General features: G+C 38.0%; 1 protein-coding gene across 1 annotated transcript in view; it reads right to left on the bottom strand.

Annotated features, from left to right (window-relative positions):
• Positions 1-11,069, bottom strand: part of recql5 (RecQ helicase-like 5) — a 37,477-nt gene extending 26,408 nt beyond the window's left edge. Inside the window, exons 1-7 of the mRNA XM_053610163.1 lie at positions 10,836-11,069; positions 10,465-10,586; positions 9,015-9,530; positions 5,961-6,057; positions 3,727-3,838; positions 3,405-3,567; positions 1,453-1,535 (exon numbers count right to left, since the gene is read on the bottom strand). Coding sequence (XP_053466138.1) covers positions 1,453-1,535; positions 3,405-3,567; positions 3,727-3,838; positions 5,961-6,057; positions 9,015-9,530; positions 10,465-10,586; positions 10,836-10,929 — 1,187 coding nt within the window. The 5' untranslated portion in view covers positions 10,930-11,069. The remainder of the gene's footprint in view (positions 1-1,452; positions 1,536-3,404; positions 3,568-3,726; positions 3,839-5,960; positions 6,058-9,014; positions 9,531-10,464; positions 10,587-10,835) is intronic.
• Between the last annotated feature and the right edge of the window lie 6,565 nt (positions 11,070-17,634).

The raw sequence follows: 17,634 nt of genomic DNA, 5'->3' as shown, positions 1-17,634 counted from the left end.
CTATACAGACCGAGATGTGCCAATCTGACAGCCTGGAAAAATGGCATTTTATGAAACTGCCAGAGGCACTGCACAGTAATGCATTCTCATAGATTTCACTCTCTGCCATGACGCTTTGGGTGAGAAATTACAGGCACTGTGGGTGTCTGTCATTTCTCACCCAATGTGCTGAAGCACAGGTTGTCCAAGTCCTTTTGAAATCAAGAATATTGTGTTGATAGATATGGCCTGAAATCCAAAAACACCAACTCCTTTAAATTTAACTTTATTTGCTTTCCTATTTGAGGGAGAAAATGTTGAATAAAGTTGTGTTGTTTTTTTTCAGTGACATTCCTGGCTTTGGTGGTGTTTGCTTGTGCACAGTGCTGCTGTAGCTGTGGACAAAAGCCAAGAAATAACGATTCTGTCCTCTGAACCATCTCTACAGTTCAGTCAACCATGGAGAGATACCAGACAGTTAAAGAGGGACAGAGAAAAGAATGGACAGAGAGAGGTCACTACAAAAGCTTTGGGGGAAACAGTTTTTGCACTGGGCCTTTTCATGCCTACCTCCATGACACAGTAAAGAAAATAAAAAGGAAATAAAGTCTGAGGGGAGAGCATGGTCTTGTCAGCCCTCTGGTGTCAACTGAAAGAACTTCAGAGTATACAGAATGAACTAAAACTGCAAATGTCGCTTTTACTCTTTAACGTTTATGTGATGCTTGTGAATAAGCTCACAAATGTAATCTGTACTATACCTATTAGGTATGTATGAGAGCAATGGATCAGGGAAGGATTGTCAAAGCTATGCAAGCCAACTGGAACAGGAAGTGGCGGCTCGGTGGTTATGGCTGTGGGCTATAGATCGGAAGGTCTTGAGTTTAAATCCCACAATGACCAAGCTGCCACTAATGGGTCCATGAGCAAGACGTTAACCATCACTTGCTCAGTTGGATCATTTCTCAACTGTCACTTTAAATAAAAGCTTCAACCAAATGAGCAAATGTAAATGAAAGAAACATGGGCAATGGTTGGGATGAACAGCACAACCAATGCAATTCTGTATTTATTCAATGTATTTTTTATTATTTGACTAAAGTACTAAGACAGGAGCTACAAGTAAGATTTAGTTTTTACAACTAATCCATAACGTGGACATTATAAGATCTCCAAACAACCACGTCTAAAGCATAAATGAGAAACATTAAACAAATCATACCTCATTTCATATGGAATTTTTTCAAAATACAATCAGTGTGGTCATGACTATTGTTAAATGTCTCCATACTGATCAAAAACACAGTCAAATATTTCCCACTGAATCTTACATGTAGCACCTTTAAGTATTAATAATTTAAGCAATTTATAATAAAACATGTTCCTCTCTTTTATGTAAATCTATATGACACTCAATAAATACAAACCTGTTAACTGCAAAGTTTAAACTGTGTTTAGTGTATGAAATCTTACCCCTCTTGTTCACAGAAACCAACCATGGCCTCAAAGTCCAGCAGAGGTGCTTTGTCCTGTTCTTTCTCCGACCCTCGTTTCTCCTGAAAGAAAGGGTTTGTTTGATGAAACATTTAAAAAACACTCAATAACACAAGTGACATCCAAACTACAAGTCTAAAACATACATTGAATATTAAGAACCTTTTATTCCCCAAGTTGTTTATAAGGCATTAAAGCACTGGCCAGAAAAGCCTGTTAGATTCCAGGCATGGTATGAACTGTGTTAAACTATAAAAGACCAACTAGGAAGACTGCGAATCTGAAAATGAGCATGTGGAGGACCATATGGATCTCATTGCCTAAATTTAACAACAATGAATCACTGAGCCTGTACACTCCCATAAACTAGCACCTGACTATCACGCCCATAAGTAAGTCTTCACCAAAGTGTTACCACAAAGTCTGAAGCACACAATTGTCTAAAATGTATTTATATGCTGTAGCATTAAGATTTCACCTTTACTGTAACTAAGGGGCCCAAACATATTCTAGCATGACAATGCCCTTGTTCACAAAACAAGGTCCACGCACACATGGTTTGCCAAGGTTGATGTAGAAGAACTCAAGTGACCTGCACAGACCCCGACCTCAACCCCACTGAACACCTTTGGGATGAACTGGTGTGCCAGGCCTCCTCCTCATGATATCACTGCTAGATATCAATTATGGCTGAATGAGCACAAATTCCCACAGCCACACTCCAAAATCTAGTGGAAAGCCTTCCCAGAAGAATGGAGGTTATTATAACAGCAAAGTGGGACTAAATCAGGAGAATAAAATGTACAACAAACCAAAATATGGAGGTGATTCATCAGGTTTCCACAAAATGTTGGCCATATAATGTATATATGATTTGGAAGTATAAACTCTGCATCAGGACTGGGATCCCGCAGGATCCAGCAAAATAAAAAAAAGCCACTTGAGTGGGCAGTTTCAACTTTCATGTGTAAATATGATGTTCAAAGCACTAGGACAGATCAGTGAGGCCCAAGAGACACTAAAACCTATCTGTGATACAGAAAAGCACAGTACAGCTTTCTGTTTTCATTGTATATACCTTTATCAACATTTTGAAAATGATTTTTTTCCCCCCCGTTTTCCCCAAGATTAAGTATTGCCGATTCTCACCATCTCATGACAGCACCACCAGTCAGGGTGAATAGCCTTAGGACTGCAATTACTAGGAACAGTTTGTGCTCCAGTCTCCATCAATGAACAGTTTGAATACAATATACTTAAAGTTAAAACGATAATGATGCTCATACTCAAGTTCCTGTTAAGACAATTAGCACTAACTCGTCTGGATCCTCTCAAGGTTTTCTTATTGCCACTATTTATATCCAAATTTCTACAAAGCTGCTTTGTGACAATGTCCATTGTTAAAAGCGTTATATAAATAAAATCAAATTGAATTGAATTGATACTTCTTTCCTCTGAGACAGATGAAGCAAACGCTCACATCTTTTGGAACCACATCACAGAGCAGCTGAACATGTTTAGTCGGAAAGATAGCAGCTCTGTACCATACACATTAGTTCACAGACACCCACAACTGACAAGTGTTACTCTGATTAATAGGGGACAGGATAACAGCATCTCTCCCACCCAGAGAGGAGGGCCAAATATGTTCTTTCAGACTCCTGGCTACAGCCCTGTGGTTTCACCGGGAGTCTGTCTTGTCATTTCTCAGCACCAGAGTGAACACTTTCAAAGTTGCACCACTTAGGAGCTTGAACTTCACTTAACTTAAGACATGCATTGAATCCATTACTGGGAAATAGGGAAACTGAGTCAGGTTAAAGAAAGCTGTCTGAGTTTTACAAGTATCAAACTTGAACCTTTTCATCATGTAATCTAAACTATAACCTAATATTCACCAATCACTGTGTAATGTTTTCAGTGTTACGTGCCTGTTTGCGGGTGATCTCTTTACATATGAGAAAGCGGAGTTGGTCTCGGTCTCTGGGAGAGTAGTATATGCGGCAAGAAGAGGGCAGGCCGTCACGACCAGCACGTCCCGATTCCTGATAATAACTGGCCAAGGATTTAGCCAAGTTCCAGTGAGCTACAAACCTGTGAGATACAAAGATATCTCACATCAGGACATATCTATGAGCATGCTCATACAGTCACAAATGGGATCATGAATTTGAAGTATTGCATTGTAAGTAAGAAAGTTACACTGTATGCAAAATGATCTGTTGCTGATAGAAACAGATCATCATTACTCACCTCACATTGGCCTTGTCAACACCCATCCCGAAGCTGACAGTGGCCACAATGACAGGCACCTTCCCTTCCATCCAATCAGCCTGTGAATCAGTGCGATCTCCTGCTTTCAGGCCTGCTCACACAGACATTAATGAAAGCAATAAAAACAGCATCTTCTGTATTTCCAATAGGAACCTAAGAATAAAAGTGAAGCGTTTCATTCCAAACCACAGCGACTCGTGTCATTTTAAGTTTTGTTTATAAATGATTCCTTCGTGCAAAATTTATTTAAGCACATGGCAAGTTTTTGCAAATCTATATGTCCATCAGAAACAACAAACTATCACTGGATTAAAATATCTATTTTTTATTTAGAATAAATTTTGACATAAAAATAAATAATTAGTAGCAATAGATAGAAAATCAGTTAGAACATCTCAAAACCATAAACAGTATAAAAACATCTGAACATAATAGAATAATAAAAAAAAATAAGATGACTTACATTACTACCAAAATTCATTTTAAAGGATCATAGGTAACACTATTTTAAAGAACACATAAGGTCTTGTTATTTGTTTAACAAAGCTCAAATTTAACCGTATGTATTAGTCTTTATTCAAGGGTTGTATTGCTACATAACTGGAGATATGTTATATATAAATGACTAATAAATGCATCATTAGTTGTGATAACGTGCTATAAACACATTATTAGAACAGTTTTGTACAAACTACTGAGCATTAATTAATAACCTAAATGTCCATGTTTGACCATGTTTAACCTCTATGTTGGGTCAGGTGACTGCAGTTTATTGAAAATGTATTAATTTTTAGTCCTTCATGAGTAATAACTAAACTTTTACTTTAGAATATGGACTACATATTAACGTATCAGTGATTTATTCAGCTTTTTTTACTCGTTCTTAAATGAGTAAAAACTTGGCACTGCTTTGAGCCTAAAGGTCTAACATGGTCATTAAAAATATTAATTCATGCTCAATAGTTTGTATACCCTATTACCATGCAGACCCTGTAGATTTTTAATGATGTGTTTATTGTGCATTATTACAACTCCCTATAACTTTTGTCTAGTCATGTAGCAATACAGGCCATGATAAATAAAGATTAGTACATAGTGAATAAACATTTAACAAGCATCTAATTTGGGCTTTATTAAGCAAATAACACCACCTTAATTAATCCCATATCCTGTAACAGAATCCATTTATATAGAGGTAAGTTAACAGTATCAACGGTGTTACAATAAAAGTAACTTTGCGTAAATAAAATGATTTGAATTTAGTGATTGGGTTTATATATACACATTACCGGTTAAAAGTTTAGAGACACTTGAGTGAAATGTTTCTCATGATCTTAAAAACCTTTTGATCTGAACGTGTATGATTAAATGTTTGAGACAAAAATATAATTGTGCCAACATATTCATTTCTTTCATTAGAAAACGAACATTTTATTTACAAAAAATATATTTTTTAAATGGATGACTTGGAGTGAAATTTTCTGAAAAGCAGCCAATAAGTGTCCAGTATAGGTGTGAGCTCCTTTAATACTGTTTAAAAAGCATCTCAGGGGGATTCTTCAAGAAATTGGTTGAGAAAATGCCAAAAATACATTTCTGGAAAATTTAGGCAAGAAGGGTGTCTACATTGAAGATGCTAAAATACTAAATTATTTTGATTTATTTTGGATTTTTTATCACAACATAATTCCCATAGTTCCATTCATGTTATTTCAGAGTTTTGATGACTTTATTATTATTCTAAAATGTGGGGGGAAAATTAATAAAGATAAAGAATGAGTCTGTCTAAACTTTTGACCGGTAGTGTATGTATTTGTACTTTAATTTGGAAGGGGTGCTTCACCTGAATTATAACTTCATTTCGATTTTTTTCTCTCAATGATCTTTGTTCCTTTGATGCTTTATGTTCAGTCCTACTCACAAACGAAAAACCAAATAATCAAAAGATCTAGTAACTCTTCAGTCTACATTAATAGTGAAATTTGTACAACAATTATGGGATATTTTCAAATTTCTTAAAAGGACAACCATAGTATATTGAGAAGAACCTCATCTTTAACCCTCTAAACAAGCACATTTTCTTGTAATGCTAACAGATATAATTAAAACATATAAATAACCCGTAAGTATTCAGTCACGTTGCAGAAAACAAAGTGTGGCGTATAACACGTTTTGGAAACAAACTCTTCCATGAAACATTTCTCATGAGTTACCTGCATGGTAGGGCCTAGCCAAAATCCCAAGTTTAGTCAATCTGTGTGCGACATCCTCACAACTCTCTCTTGTGCGACAGTATACAATCCCACAACCCTTTAACACACACAAAAACTTCATTAAAAATGAACACTTACAAACACACACTGGCCACTTTAATAGGAACGCCTGTACACCTGCTTATTCATGCAATTATCCAATCATGGCAAGGGGAAAATTGATCTTCTACTGCTCAGTGAGTCTGTTCCCACTGTAGCCTCAGATTCCTGCTCTTGGCTGACAGGAGTGGAGCTCGATGTGGTCTTCTGCTGTTGTAGTCAATTTGCTTCAAGGTTTTATGTGTTGTGCATTCGGAGATGCTTTTCTGCTCACCATGGCTATTTAAGTGATTGTAGCGTTCCTGTCACCTCAAAGCAGTCTGACCATTCTCCTCTGAACCCTCTCAACAAACGAGGCATTTTGCTGACAGAACTGCTACTCAATGGATGTTTTTTGTTTTCCTGCACCCTTCTGTGTAAACCCTTAAGACTGCATGAAAATCCTAGGAGATTCACGGTTTTTGAAATGCTCTGGTTCAAGTTTGCTAAGATCACTGAAGCTCTGCCTTGAGCTGTTGCCACATGAATGCCTGATTGAATAATTACATTAACCAGCAGGTACACAGGCATTCCTATCAAAGTGTCTGGTATGTAAATGGTACGTAATCATTTCAATAAACTGGGTTTATGTCGGACATATTAAGATCTTAAACTGTCTATAACTTTTATTAGACACTTAACACTTCACACTTAATTTGTTTATTCAGCAAACAGAAGTGAATTTTCCCAATATTAAACATTGTCTAGGTTCATCTATTATTTGATTACAGTTTGATTACCTACCTCTCTGTAGGTTCAAATGATTAGTAATTATTAAAATAGAAGGCACAAGCGTTAGCCATTGATGTAAATTTGGTCTAATGTGAAGTTTATTACACAGGTTATTGGTTTTTAGGAGCTCTCAGAGACCCTCTGAAGAAAGACTAATATTCATATGTCTAGACATAGGCCCAAATAATAACTTAATTTGTTTGTCGTATCATTCTGAATGCTACAAACATTTCTGTTTGAATGTTTGCAGTAATTGAATCTAGAAAGAAATAGAGCTTGAATGAAAATCTGAGCAAATTCTGAAATCAGGAAAGATTGTATTCTTATGATGTAGGGTGTGGTGCTTTATATAAAGTGATCAAAGAAGCTGAAAAGTGGAATCACACTAAAACAGCTTAGCTGTGCGTATTGGATCGACTGTAGGTATATCAGTGGTGATTTGAGTAAGATCTGAAAAGTGGATGGAGGAAAAGACAGTTGTAGTAGTGGTAAGAAAAGCTGTAAGATCTCATCATTGGTGTAGAGCAAAAAGCAGCATTGTGCACTAGAAAAACCAAGCTGCTAGAGTCAGTTTAAGCAAGTACAATCTCTAACTAAGCATTATAGTTTGAGCACCACGGCTGATGGCTGCTTTACATTCAGAGCCAAAAATCTACCAAAGAATATCGCAAAAGAACCATCGAAAAGGACAAACATGGATTACTGGGTTAGCCCGATTGAAAAGTTGATGATTTGACATGATCCTCATCAAGTTCATACATGCCATCAAAAAAACCTCTTTAACCCATTTGGAATGATCACGATTCAGAAATTTTGCATACGTCATCTCATTTTTTATTTTTAAGTGACGTATACAGAACAGTGCCCAGGATAGGTAAATAATACTGGAAGTGGACAGTGTTTGATACGTCTGTGCAAGATATGACACTTGCATGGAAGAGGTAGCCTAAAGCCCTAAATTCACTCAATGCAAGAGATCACTAGAAAGTTAAAACAGCAATTTCTCGATTATTATAAATACCCAGGTGCACCTAGCAAGTGTTTTTGCAATTTAATAAATAACTAAATACAGCATTAGAGTCTAATTAGATTGTCAGATCTGGTAACCCTGAGGATTATTATCTAAACATTAAAGCCATAACATTAAAACCACCGGCCTGATATTGTGTAGGTCTCCCTTGTACCTCCAAATCAGCTCTGACCTGTTGAGGCATGGACTGCACAAGACCTCTGAAGGTGTGCTGTGGTATCTGGCACCAAGACGTTAGCAGCAGACCCTTTAAGTCCCGTATTCCCATAGTGCATCCTGGTGCCATCTCTTCCCCAGGTAAACGACACATACGCACATGGCCATGCACATGATGTAAAAGAAAACGTGATTTATCAGACCAGGCCACCTTCTCCTATTGTTCCATAGTCCAGTTCTGATGCTCATGTGCACATTGTAGGTGCATTCGGCGGTGGACAGGGGTCAACATGGGTGATGCACTTTGTGTTCCTGCACCTTTCTATCATAACCAGCAATAACTTTTTCAGCAGTTTGTGCTACAATAGCTCTTCTGTGGGATTGGACCAGACGGGCTAGCCTTCACTCAGCATGTACATCAAGGAACCTTGGGCACCCATGACCCTGTCGCTGGTTCACCAGATGTCCTTCCTTGGACCATTTTTGGTAGGTACTAACCACAGCATACTGGGAACACCCCACAAGACCTGCCGTTCTCAGGAACTTTTAGAACGGACTGTTGTGTGTACTATATCCCTCCCCTTTACAAGTGCCATTGTAACGAGATAATCACATAAAAAGTGTCGTTGGGCAACACACTGAACCCCAAGTTGCTCCCGATGGCAAGTTAGCGCCTTGCATGGCAGCTCTGCTACCATTGGTGTGTGAGAGTGTGACCCAGTAGCTGCTGTTTTAGTTAAGATGTAGACCCTAGAAAAGTTTACATCAGTCTTATTTTTCTAGGAAATATATGGTACACACAGCAATCAATAAGAAAATGTGCATGTAAACTTTTTTAAAATGTTTACAATTTACAATTTAGTTGAGCTGAAGACTAAATCTGTGCATCTCTTCAGCCTGTGATGACTTAATAATCCCACAACTATGGCAATATCTTTTTTCTGAAGTTCTGAGGAACTGATGTACCCATTATTTTATAACAGAAAAAAATGACTGACCTTCTCAGCTGAGCATCCCCCGAGCGCTTCCTTAGCAAATGCATGCAGATGAACATATGGGTCAGGCAGCAGATCTCGAAAGATCACGTCGTACTTCAGGTTTTTCCGAAAAACTGGAGTGGAAAAAGTGAGTGGCGATCTCAGCCTCAGCGAGTGTGCAATGTCCTCCTGCACCCGCCTGGGTGCTGTCGCTGTCAGGGCCACACAGGGGACGCCAGGTAGACGGGCGCGCAGGTCTCCCAGCTTCAGGTAGTCCGGTCTGAAATCATGACCCCACTGAGAGACACAGTGGGCTTCATCAACTGCCAGGCAGGCTAGCAACCTGCGGGAGCACAGAGAGCTCAGGCAAGGCTGGAAGGCCGGAGAAGCCACCATCTCAGGAGTGATATACAGGAGCTTGAGCCGAGGATTTTCACCATGCAAGTCAGCCAGGATCTGTCTCCTCTCTCCAGACGGGAGCTTCGAGTTTATGGAACATGCCGGTATGTTCAGTGCTTTAAGGTGCTCTATCTGATCCTAAGACAGGAAGACAAAGGGAAGACAGAGAACACATAAGCATGATGCAGAAATTTGTAGTGGACTACATTTTCTGTACAAAAGCAGTAAATTTCAACTCAATGTTTTTCTCTGAACCACACAGTACTATAACACCAAGGAAGGAAAGGACAGAATAAAATGCGAACTATCGGTAAGCTGTCACTGACTAATCACTTTCATGAATAAAAAGGAAATAAGTGAAAGTGTGCAGTAGATGCAATTTTGAGTGGCACAGCAGGAAGCCTTGCCAACTTACAGCTCCAGAGATCGTAGTACAATCCTGAGCTCAGGTTAATGCCTGTGTGAGTTTCCTCCCGGTTCTCCGGGTTCCTCCCCCTCAGGTGTGAATGAGAGTGTGTATGAAGGTGTGTGTGTGTATGCGTGTAGGTGTCCTGCAATGGCCTGTCATCCTATCCGGGGTACATTCCTGCCTCTTGCTCCTCGTTCACTGAATAGGTTCTAGATCCACCACAACACTGACCAGAATAAAGCAGTTACTCAATATGAATGAATGAATGAATGAATGCATGAATGTTGCGCTTCATCAAAGAGTGCAGGAATAACCTGTCAGACCACATAGATGATCAATGGTGTGGTAATGAGTTTCACTTTGAACACGTTCGTACTAATGAACAATTCTAAAAATCCTAGGAAAGTTATGCTTATTTGTTTTTTTTTAGTGGTCAGATTATTTGAAGTTATGCCAAGATTGAGTGGGTGTTCACGTCAAGTACCACTCCTGAAGGTCCTGACATAAGACAATAAGCAGTGCTCCTACACCATAATAAATGATTTGTCAATGTTTAAATGACTGGTTAATACTAATACTAGACAAAAGTGCACGTGCAGCATCACAACGCACCATATTACATTATTTAACAAAGAAAAGAAAGAAAGAAAAACAATCATTTACCTGTATAAGTGCAATCAAAGGAGATATGACCAGGGTGATGCCAGTGGCCAGCACTGCAGGAAGCTGGTAGCACAGAGACTTCCCTGCCCCGGTTGGCATGCACACAAACACATCCCTGTCACCTGCGTTTAAAGGGATAACGACAGTAGATTAGCGCTTTTAGACTACTGTCACGTCAAACCAGGTTTAAACTGTTATAATCTATTATCTTCAAAAGCAGTGATGTAAGCTTTAAACGTCCAAAACCTTAAGAAGATGTACCAGGACAAATGCTGATGTGGTGAGCTGCGACAATTCAAACTAGCTAGCCAGTTCAATAACATCCAAAACTATAATAATCTTCCAAACAAAACCGGTTTCTGAAGGCTTACCTTTCATCACCGCTTTAACGACATTCTCTTGCTGCTGTGATCGGAACTTTTCAAACCCGAAATGGGTTTTCAAAGCTCGCTCAACAGCAGTCATGTCTTTCTCCTAAAAGACTCACACAGCCAGCCAACTTCACTCGGCTACGAGAAAGCCGAGGAGTCGCACAGAAATGACGTCACCCGCCGAAGCAAGTTTTATTTTTGTAAACTCTGCATCATCTTTTTCTTTTCTTTTCGTTTTTGTTGCTGTTGATTGTCCCTTTGTCTCCTTGTTGGAAATTTTTCCATTTTGTTTGCAAAGACGCAAATACTAACTTTAAATTGATTTTGCGTGATGCTACTTCTCACAAAAAGATTCGGATATTATGTACATTGGGAATATTGTGATTTTAATGGGCAAATATAGTACACACATTTTCCCACAATGATCCCCAAATGTAATCTTGTTTTTAATAGATTTAATTCAATGCCCCATTTAGATTGGAGAATAACAAGAAAGGCTTAAAGTGCTTTTATAAACATCACAATGTTTTTTTGGCTTCTTTATTTATTGTAGCTGTCATACATGTTTATATATATATATATATATATATATATATATATATATATATATATATATATATATATATATTTAGATAGATGGATAGATTTTTCTTATACATTTCTTGCCAGAGAAATTCCCTAACATTTACTTCTGGATTGAAAAATAATTGTCTAAGCAAATGTGTCGATAACAGTTACTCTTTCTGCCATTCTTAACATTTACTTAGACATGAAAAAGAAAAAACAAATAATTACAGAGAAAAATCCATACTTTTTTTTTGAGCTGCTATAAGTTTGAGGTTGATTCAAGTACCAATTTTGTGGTGTTGCTGTTCTTATATCTTATGCGATTTGATATTAAAACAAATAAACGTGTATGCATAGTGGCTTAGTGGTTAGCACGCTCGCCTCACATCTCCAGGGTTGGCCTTGTGCATGTGGAGTTTGCATGTTCTCCTCGGGCTGTGGGGGTTTCCTCTGGGTACTCTGGTTTCCTCCCCCAGTCCAAAGACATGCATGGTAGGCTTGTTTGTGAATGTGTATGTGATTATGCCCTGCGATGGATTGGCACCCCGTCCAGGGCGTACCCCACCCTGTGCCCTATGCTCTCTGGGATAGGCTTCAGGTTCCCCACGACCGTGTAGGATAAGCGGTATAGAAAATGGATGGATGGATGGATGGATGGATGGATGAATAAATGTTGTATGTCGCCACCTGGTGGAATAGCCTCTTCTTTAAAAGACCTTCACACTCATGCTCACTCACAGTTAACTCAATACTTAATTTGATCATATCTAATCAGTGTACTTACTTTTGGATCTTATTTCTGGATCCTATTTCTATTTCAGAATTCCTATATCAGACAACAAGTGAATATTTCTCTAAAAATGAAGATTCTCCATCTACTACTCTTACAGAAAAGTCGCACCAATTTACACATGATTTTCAGACACTTTACATGTTGCTTCACACATTTTTTTTTCCACATGTGGATATTAAATATGATTTAACATATCTTTACTTGAGTTCACATGTATAGTGCCAAGGAGGGCATACTGAAATGATCATATTTTTCATGTGTGATAACATATTACTCACTTAATCACACACGACATGTATACTATTTATGGTAATCAATGGAAATAAGAGTAAAGATTTTTTAGGTATATGAATTACAAATGAGGTCAAATCTCTCAATATAGATACTCAGGTCAGTTCATTATAATAAATAACCTTTATCCTGTGTATTCTGTAAACACTCCTTTCCTGTCAATTAAGACAATTTCTAGTCCCATGTTTACTAAAAAAAAAAAAAAAAGATAAACTTTCATATTCAGTGTTGTGTAATTGGTTACACCTCGTTATGAAAGAGCAAAGATATAGTTCAAATTCTATTTTTTTGGTCCTTCCTTCTTAGTTATATATAGTGAACATTGTATGTTAGTGCTTATAGCTTTCCAAGGGAAAGCACCTCTTTCATATTGTTTTTGGCAAACAAAAAAGAGTAGAACCTCCCTGTGTGCACAACCAAAAACTAAGAATGGAACCTCCCCTGAACCTCAAAGTGATTAATTATTATTATTATTATTATTATTATTATTATTATTATCTTGGCCCTTAAGCTTCTCCATTTGGAGCATTAAAATTGGACTGTTAAAGTGTGAAACACAAGATTCTTGGCTGGACAAATCCAGGATCCTTTTGCATCATACTAAATAAAGTAGCAGAAATTGGCACAAAAAGCATGAGTCCATGGAGCCTTCCTGTTTGGTGTCAACAGTACAGGCTGGTGGTTGGAGTGTGACGAATGTTTTCCTGGCACATGTTAGCTACTCAGTGAAAAACTGTGCACAGGGCTGAGAAATGGATGAGCAAGAAGGTAAGACTGTGCAGCAGTTCAGTGTAACACAATCACTGTAAATCAGTCCTGCACAACACATGGAGCATATTATAGAATCCAGGCTCTAAGCCAAATTCAAGCTGTTCTGAAGGCCAGTAGAACCACAACATTTAGCTATTAGCTAGGTGTTCCTAATAAAATGACAACAGAATATTTCAATATGATTGAAAGACACAGTATTCACCTAGTGATATAGTGCTGTACTTGAGCTCAGTATATACAGATAACCTGCTACAAATCATTCTGTCTCTCACAGATTTTACATTGTTTTACTTCATCGGTTCATAGCTGATTTTCACAGTTAAATGCCCGGATATACAGCATGTAAAATCCAAGAATAACCATTACTGGGGCTGAATAGATGCACAAATGGTTAATTGTTAATGAGGGGTAATAATAACTGAATTAAATAGAGCAAAACAAGGTCGAAGCTCACGGGGTTCAGTATGGTCTTTACAATGTATTGTCCTCATACTGTGTTCTGAGCCGTGCTTAACCCTGGAAGGCCAGGACCTTCAGTATTTTTATCTCTGAGCTGGGTATAGCGTAGTCCATGATAAGAGAAGTGGAGAAAGGCTTGGAATATAGCTGTTTTATCTGCATCAAGGAGGGATCTGATAGCACAAGAAATAGCATAATACTAGCAGCAAAGAACCCAAGTTGTTACTTAGTACTTTGGACAAAATGGCTGCTAATGAGATAAGTGGAAACTTGAATGTAATTTACAAAAATATTAGTTACTTGCCTTGAAAATAGGCATAGAAAAAGTACAGTTAACTGCAGAACTATCGATACATAATATTGATAAAGATCTGTTAAATTTTTTTTAATTGCTCCATTGTTCAATCAAAAAATCAAAAAGGAAGGAAACTGTAATGTACCATGCTTCACAATATATTGTTTTATTCCTTCAATAAAAAAAATGCTGCTCTTATTGTGCTAAATGGTACTTTTAACTGTTTATGTATTATTAAAACCATTATCTTCCCTGGGATGCACATTGGTGCAGTGGGTAGTGTTACTGCCTCACAGGTCCAGAATCCCTGGTTAAGTCCTGAGCTTGGATTACTGTCTGTGTGGAGTTTCTGTGCATGTTCTCCCAGTGTTCCCAGGAGAGGCTCCAGATCTACCACAACCCTGACTAAGGACTAGTGATTACCGAAGATGAATGAATTAATGAACTATCTGACTTTTTTGTACTGCGAAGATTTTTGGTTTATCCCAATATAATAGAATGCAAAGGGATTTTCCACATATGTAATCATATATTTATAGCTTGAGGAAACAGGAAATGGTCAAAGGGCAACAACAGAGTTCCTGGAGACTGAGCGCAATTGAAAAATGCTAAATAGCTTAAAGGTTGTGGATTTGTTCGCATGTAAATATTCTTTACAGCAACTACATATATACATAGAAGCACATTCTTTGCTTTGCCAGCAACTGATAAACTGAACGTTTTTTTTTTCATGTCTTTTGCTATGCTGCTAATTTCTCAGGTTTTAGTGCATATATATATATATATATATATATATATATATATATATATATATATATATATATGTGTGTGTGTGTGTGTGTGTGTGTGTGTGTGTTAGCTGTTATTACCTGTGAGTGGTTTTAAACGGACCTTTGATACTTAATGTCGTTCCAGCTCATGTACATGTGTTGGAATGACAATAAAAATCCTTGAGTCTTTGAATATGGTTTAAGGGAAAATGTTAAGTTCTTATGAGGGTGATTTGGGTTAGAGTAAACTAGATATTTCCTCCAGCTGTTTGAGGGCAGTACAATCATTTTGCACATCCTTTTAAAGGGTAGCAATAATTCTGGAGCTGACTGTAAATAGTGAAGTTAATTATTCATGTATTTCTCACTGGCTGTTCTGTCTCCTGTTTTCTCAATGTCATCTTTGTATATTGATATGGAAGCCTAGTGAGCTTCCGAATATCAGTAAAGTGAGCTCCTCAGAAAATCGGGTTTGTCTTTGTCCAAACAGTCTGCTCCTGATCATGGAAAAAAGCAATTTCAGAGCTGATATATACTTTCTAAATCACTAACTAAATCAATAACACCTGATTAGTGGAAATTACCTTTGAACAGAGGCAACATTCACAGATTGCAGCTGGTTTTAACCTGATGTTGAAGGTCTGGCCTCAGGGAAGGTGAAGGCAAAGACCTTCATTAAGGCACAGCAGGACAGATATACAGTCCTTCCTTTCCTGCTACAACCTCTCCATTTCTCAAATGCTTTTACAGGCAAAGCTACCCCTCTCTCAAGAATGCTACCTGCATATCACAGTCTGCTGCTTTTCTGAAGGCTATGCGTGTCTCATCAAGTGTGCCTGGCTAGCTGTGGGTTTGAGCTCCACTTTGGGGGGGTGCACAAACTAGTGCACTCTCAGTGCTGGTCCCAAGCCTGGACAAAATGGAGGGCTGTGTCAGGAACCTGTAAGACCTGTGCCAAATCAAATATGTGGATCATAAACTGGATTTCCATAATGGAGACGGATGATCCGCTGTGGCGACCCCTAACGGGAGCAGCCGAAAGAAGAAAATGTGTGTCTCAGCAAGTAATTTAGACCTTGAAAGAGTGAACTATTTGAAATAAAATCAATAAAGCAGACCTCGAAAATATAGTCAAGACATTTTATACCCTCCTGCTATGGTTTGGCAGGTTTGCTCTTTATTTTCTGAATGGAAATTTGATGGTTCTGAAGTCATGTGTTTTGGTATTATAGTTGAGTTTATATTGTAAGATGAACACAAATTGTTAGATACCAAAAAATAATGAAAAAATGAAAACAGATGCTTTACATCCTGTTTCGACTTAGACACAGTGTAAAATGAGATCTTGTTTGCCTTGATATCTTCTGTTGATGAACCAACACTAAATAATACAGATTTCACGGTCTGCTGAACCCACAGCTAATCCTGTAAGGCCTCCAGTTCCCCATTGTCTTATTTCTAGCCACTATTGTACCTCTTGAATAAGTGAACTTGTGAAAGTCTTATTCCTGCTGGAGGAGGAGAAGAAGAAGGGGGAGGAGGAGGGGGAGGAGGAGGAAGAGGAGCAGGAGTAGAAGGAAGAGGCGGAGGTCAGTCACAACAGCCAGGGTTGCCAGATTGGATTGACTGTTTCCTTCCCCCATCACATATTTAAAAGTCCCCACTTGAGGGTTGGCTAATAATTGCAATAAGGGCCATTTTCCAAAAACATGATTAAAAATAGATCTCACCAAGCATACAGGAACTTGGGGTGCTAAGTACGCTGGTATAAACCTATGACTGCATGATCTAGGGTGAAGTTTATATGTTAATTGTATATTTTATTTATGTATTAAAATATGCATTTAGCCTGCCACATTTGTCATGATCATAAAGACCTAACTGTCCCAACTGGTTGCTCACTGGTGACATATATACAGTAAAGGGGAGCAACCAGGGTTCTGATGTTGATATGTATTTTTGTTTCAGTATAAAAACAAACAAACAAACAAACAAATAAACAAACAGACACAGACAAACAAACAAATAAATCAATAGGCCTACATAAATAAATTTACACTTTGACCTGCTTATGTACATTTTTTATTTACTTTAGTACTTATTTACTTATTTATACAGAACCACAGAAAATGATATTGTCCATAAATCTTTGGTCAGTTTGAGAACATGCTGCTGAGCTTTTACTCTGCACATCATAATAGATGGACAAAGACATTTCTCCACATAGAAGCCATGTTGCCTAATGACATAAACTTAATGCATTTATTTTAATGCAGATTTACCAAAACCACTCCTTGAACACTTTGCATTCCGGCACAATATTGGAAAAAATTTTCACATCCAATAAAAATAAACAGAACATTTTACACACTATCTATTCTTTCCGTCCTTTCTCTTAGTGCTATGAAGAATATAATGGAACTAGTGATCAAATTCCAGTAACACACGAAAGGACTCCCCAGTATACATTTTTGGGGGTCCTTTATGAGAGGTCCTTTAAAGTGCACTTATTATGGTTTATTATGATTTTTCAAATATTACCTTTCATGTAGTGTGTTATGTAGCTGTTTGTGAATGTAAAAAGACTGCAAAGTTTCAAAGCACATGCCGGAGTTATTGATTCCCAAAAGAAGGAACCTATTCTGAACAGCTGAAACGAGTTGTTAGTGATTCCAGACTTACTTCCTGTACTAATCTACGTAGGTTTGCAACAAAAAGCCCTGCCTCTGGTCTACATCACCTGCTCTTGAAACTCGTTATGGTAGTGGGCGTTTCCTTTTCGAAACCCCCTGACAGAGGTAGACCAATCACTACAGACTGGGATATCTGACCAATCACAGCAGAATATACTCT

This window comes from Ictalurus furcatus, chromosome 2 (assembly GCF_023375685.1).
Source record: "Ictalurus furcatus strain D&B chromosome 2, Billie_1.0, whole genome shotgun sequence".
NCBI lineage: Eukaryota > Metazoa > Chordata > Actinopteri > Siluriformes > Ictaluridae > Ictalurus > Ictalurus furcatus.
The sequence above is the reverse complement of the archived record's forward strand: the minus strand, read 5'-3'. Positions and strand labels throughout refer to the sequence as shown.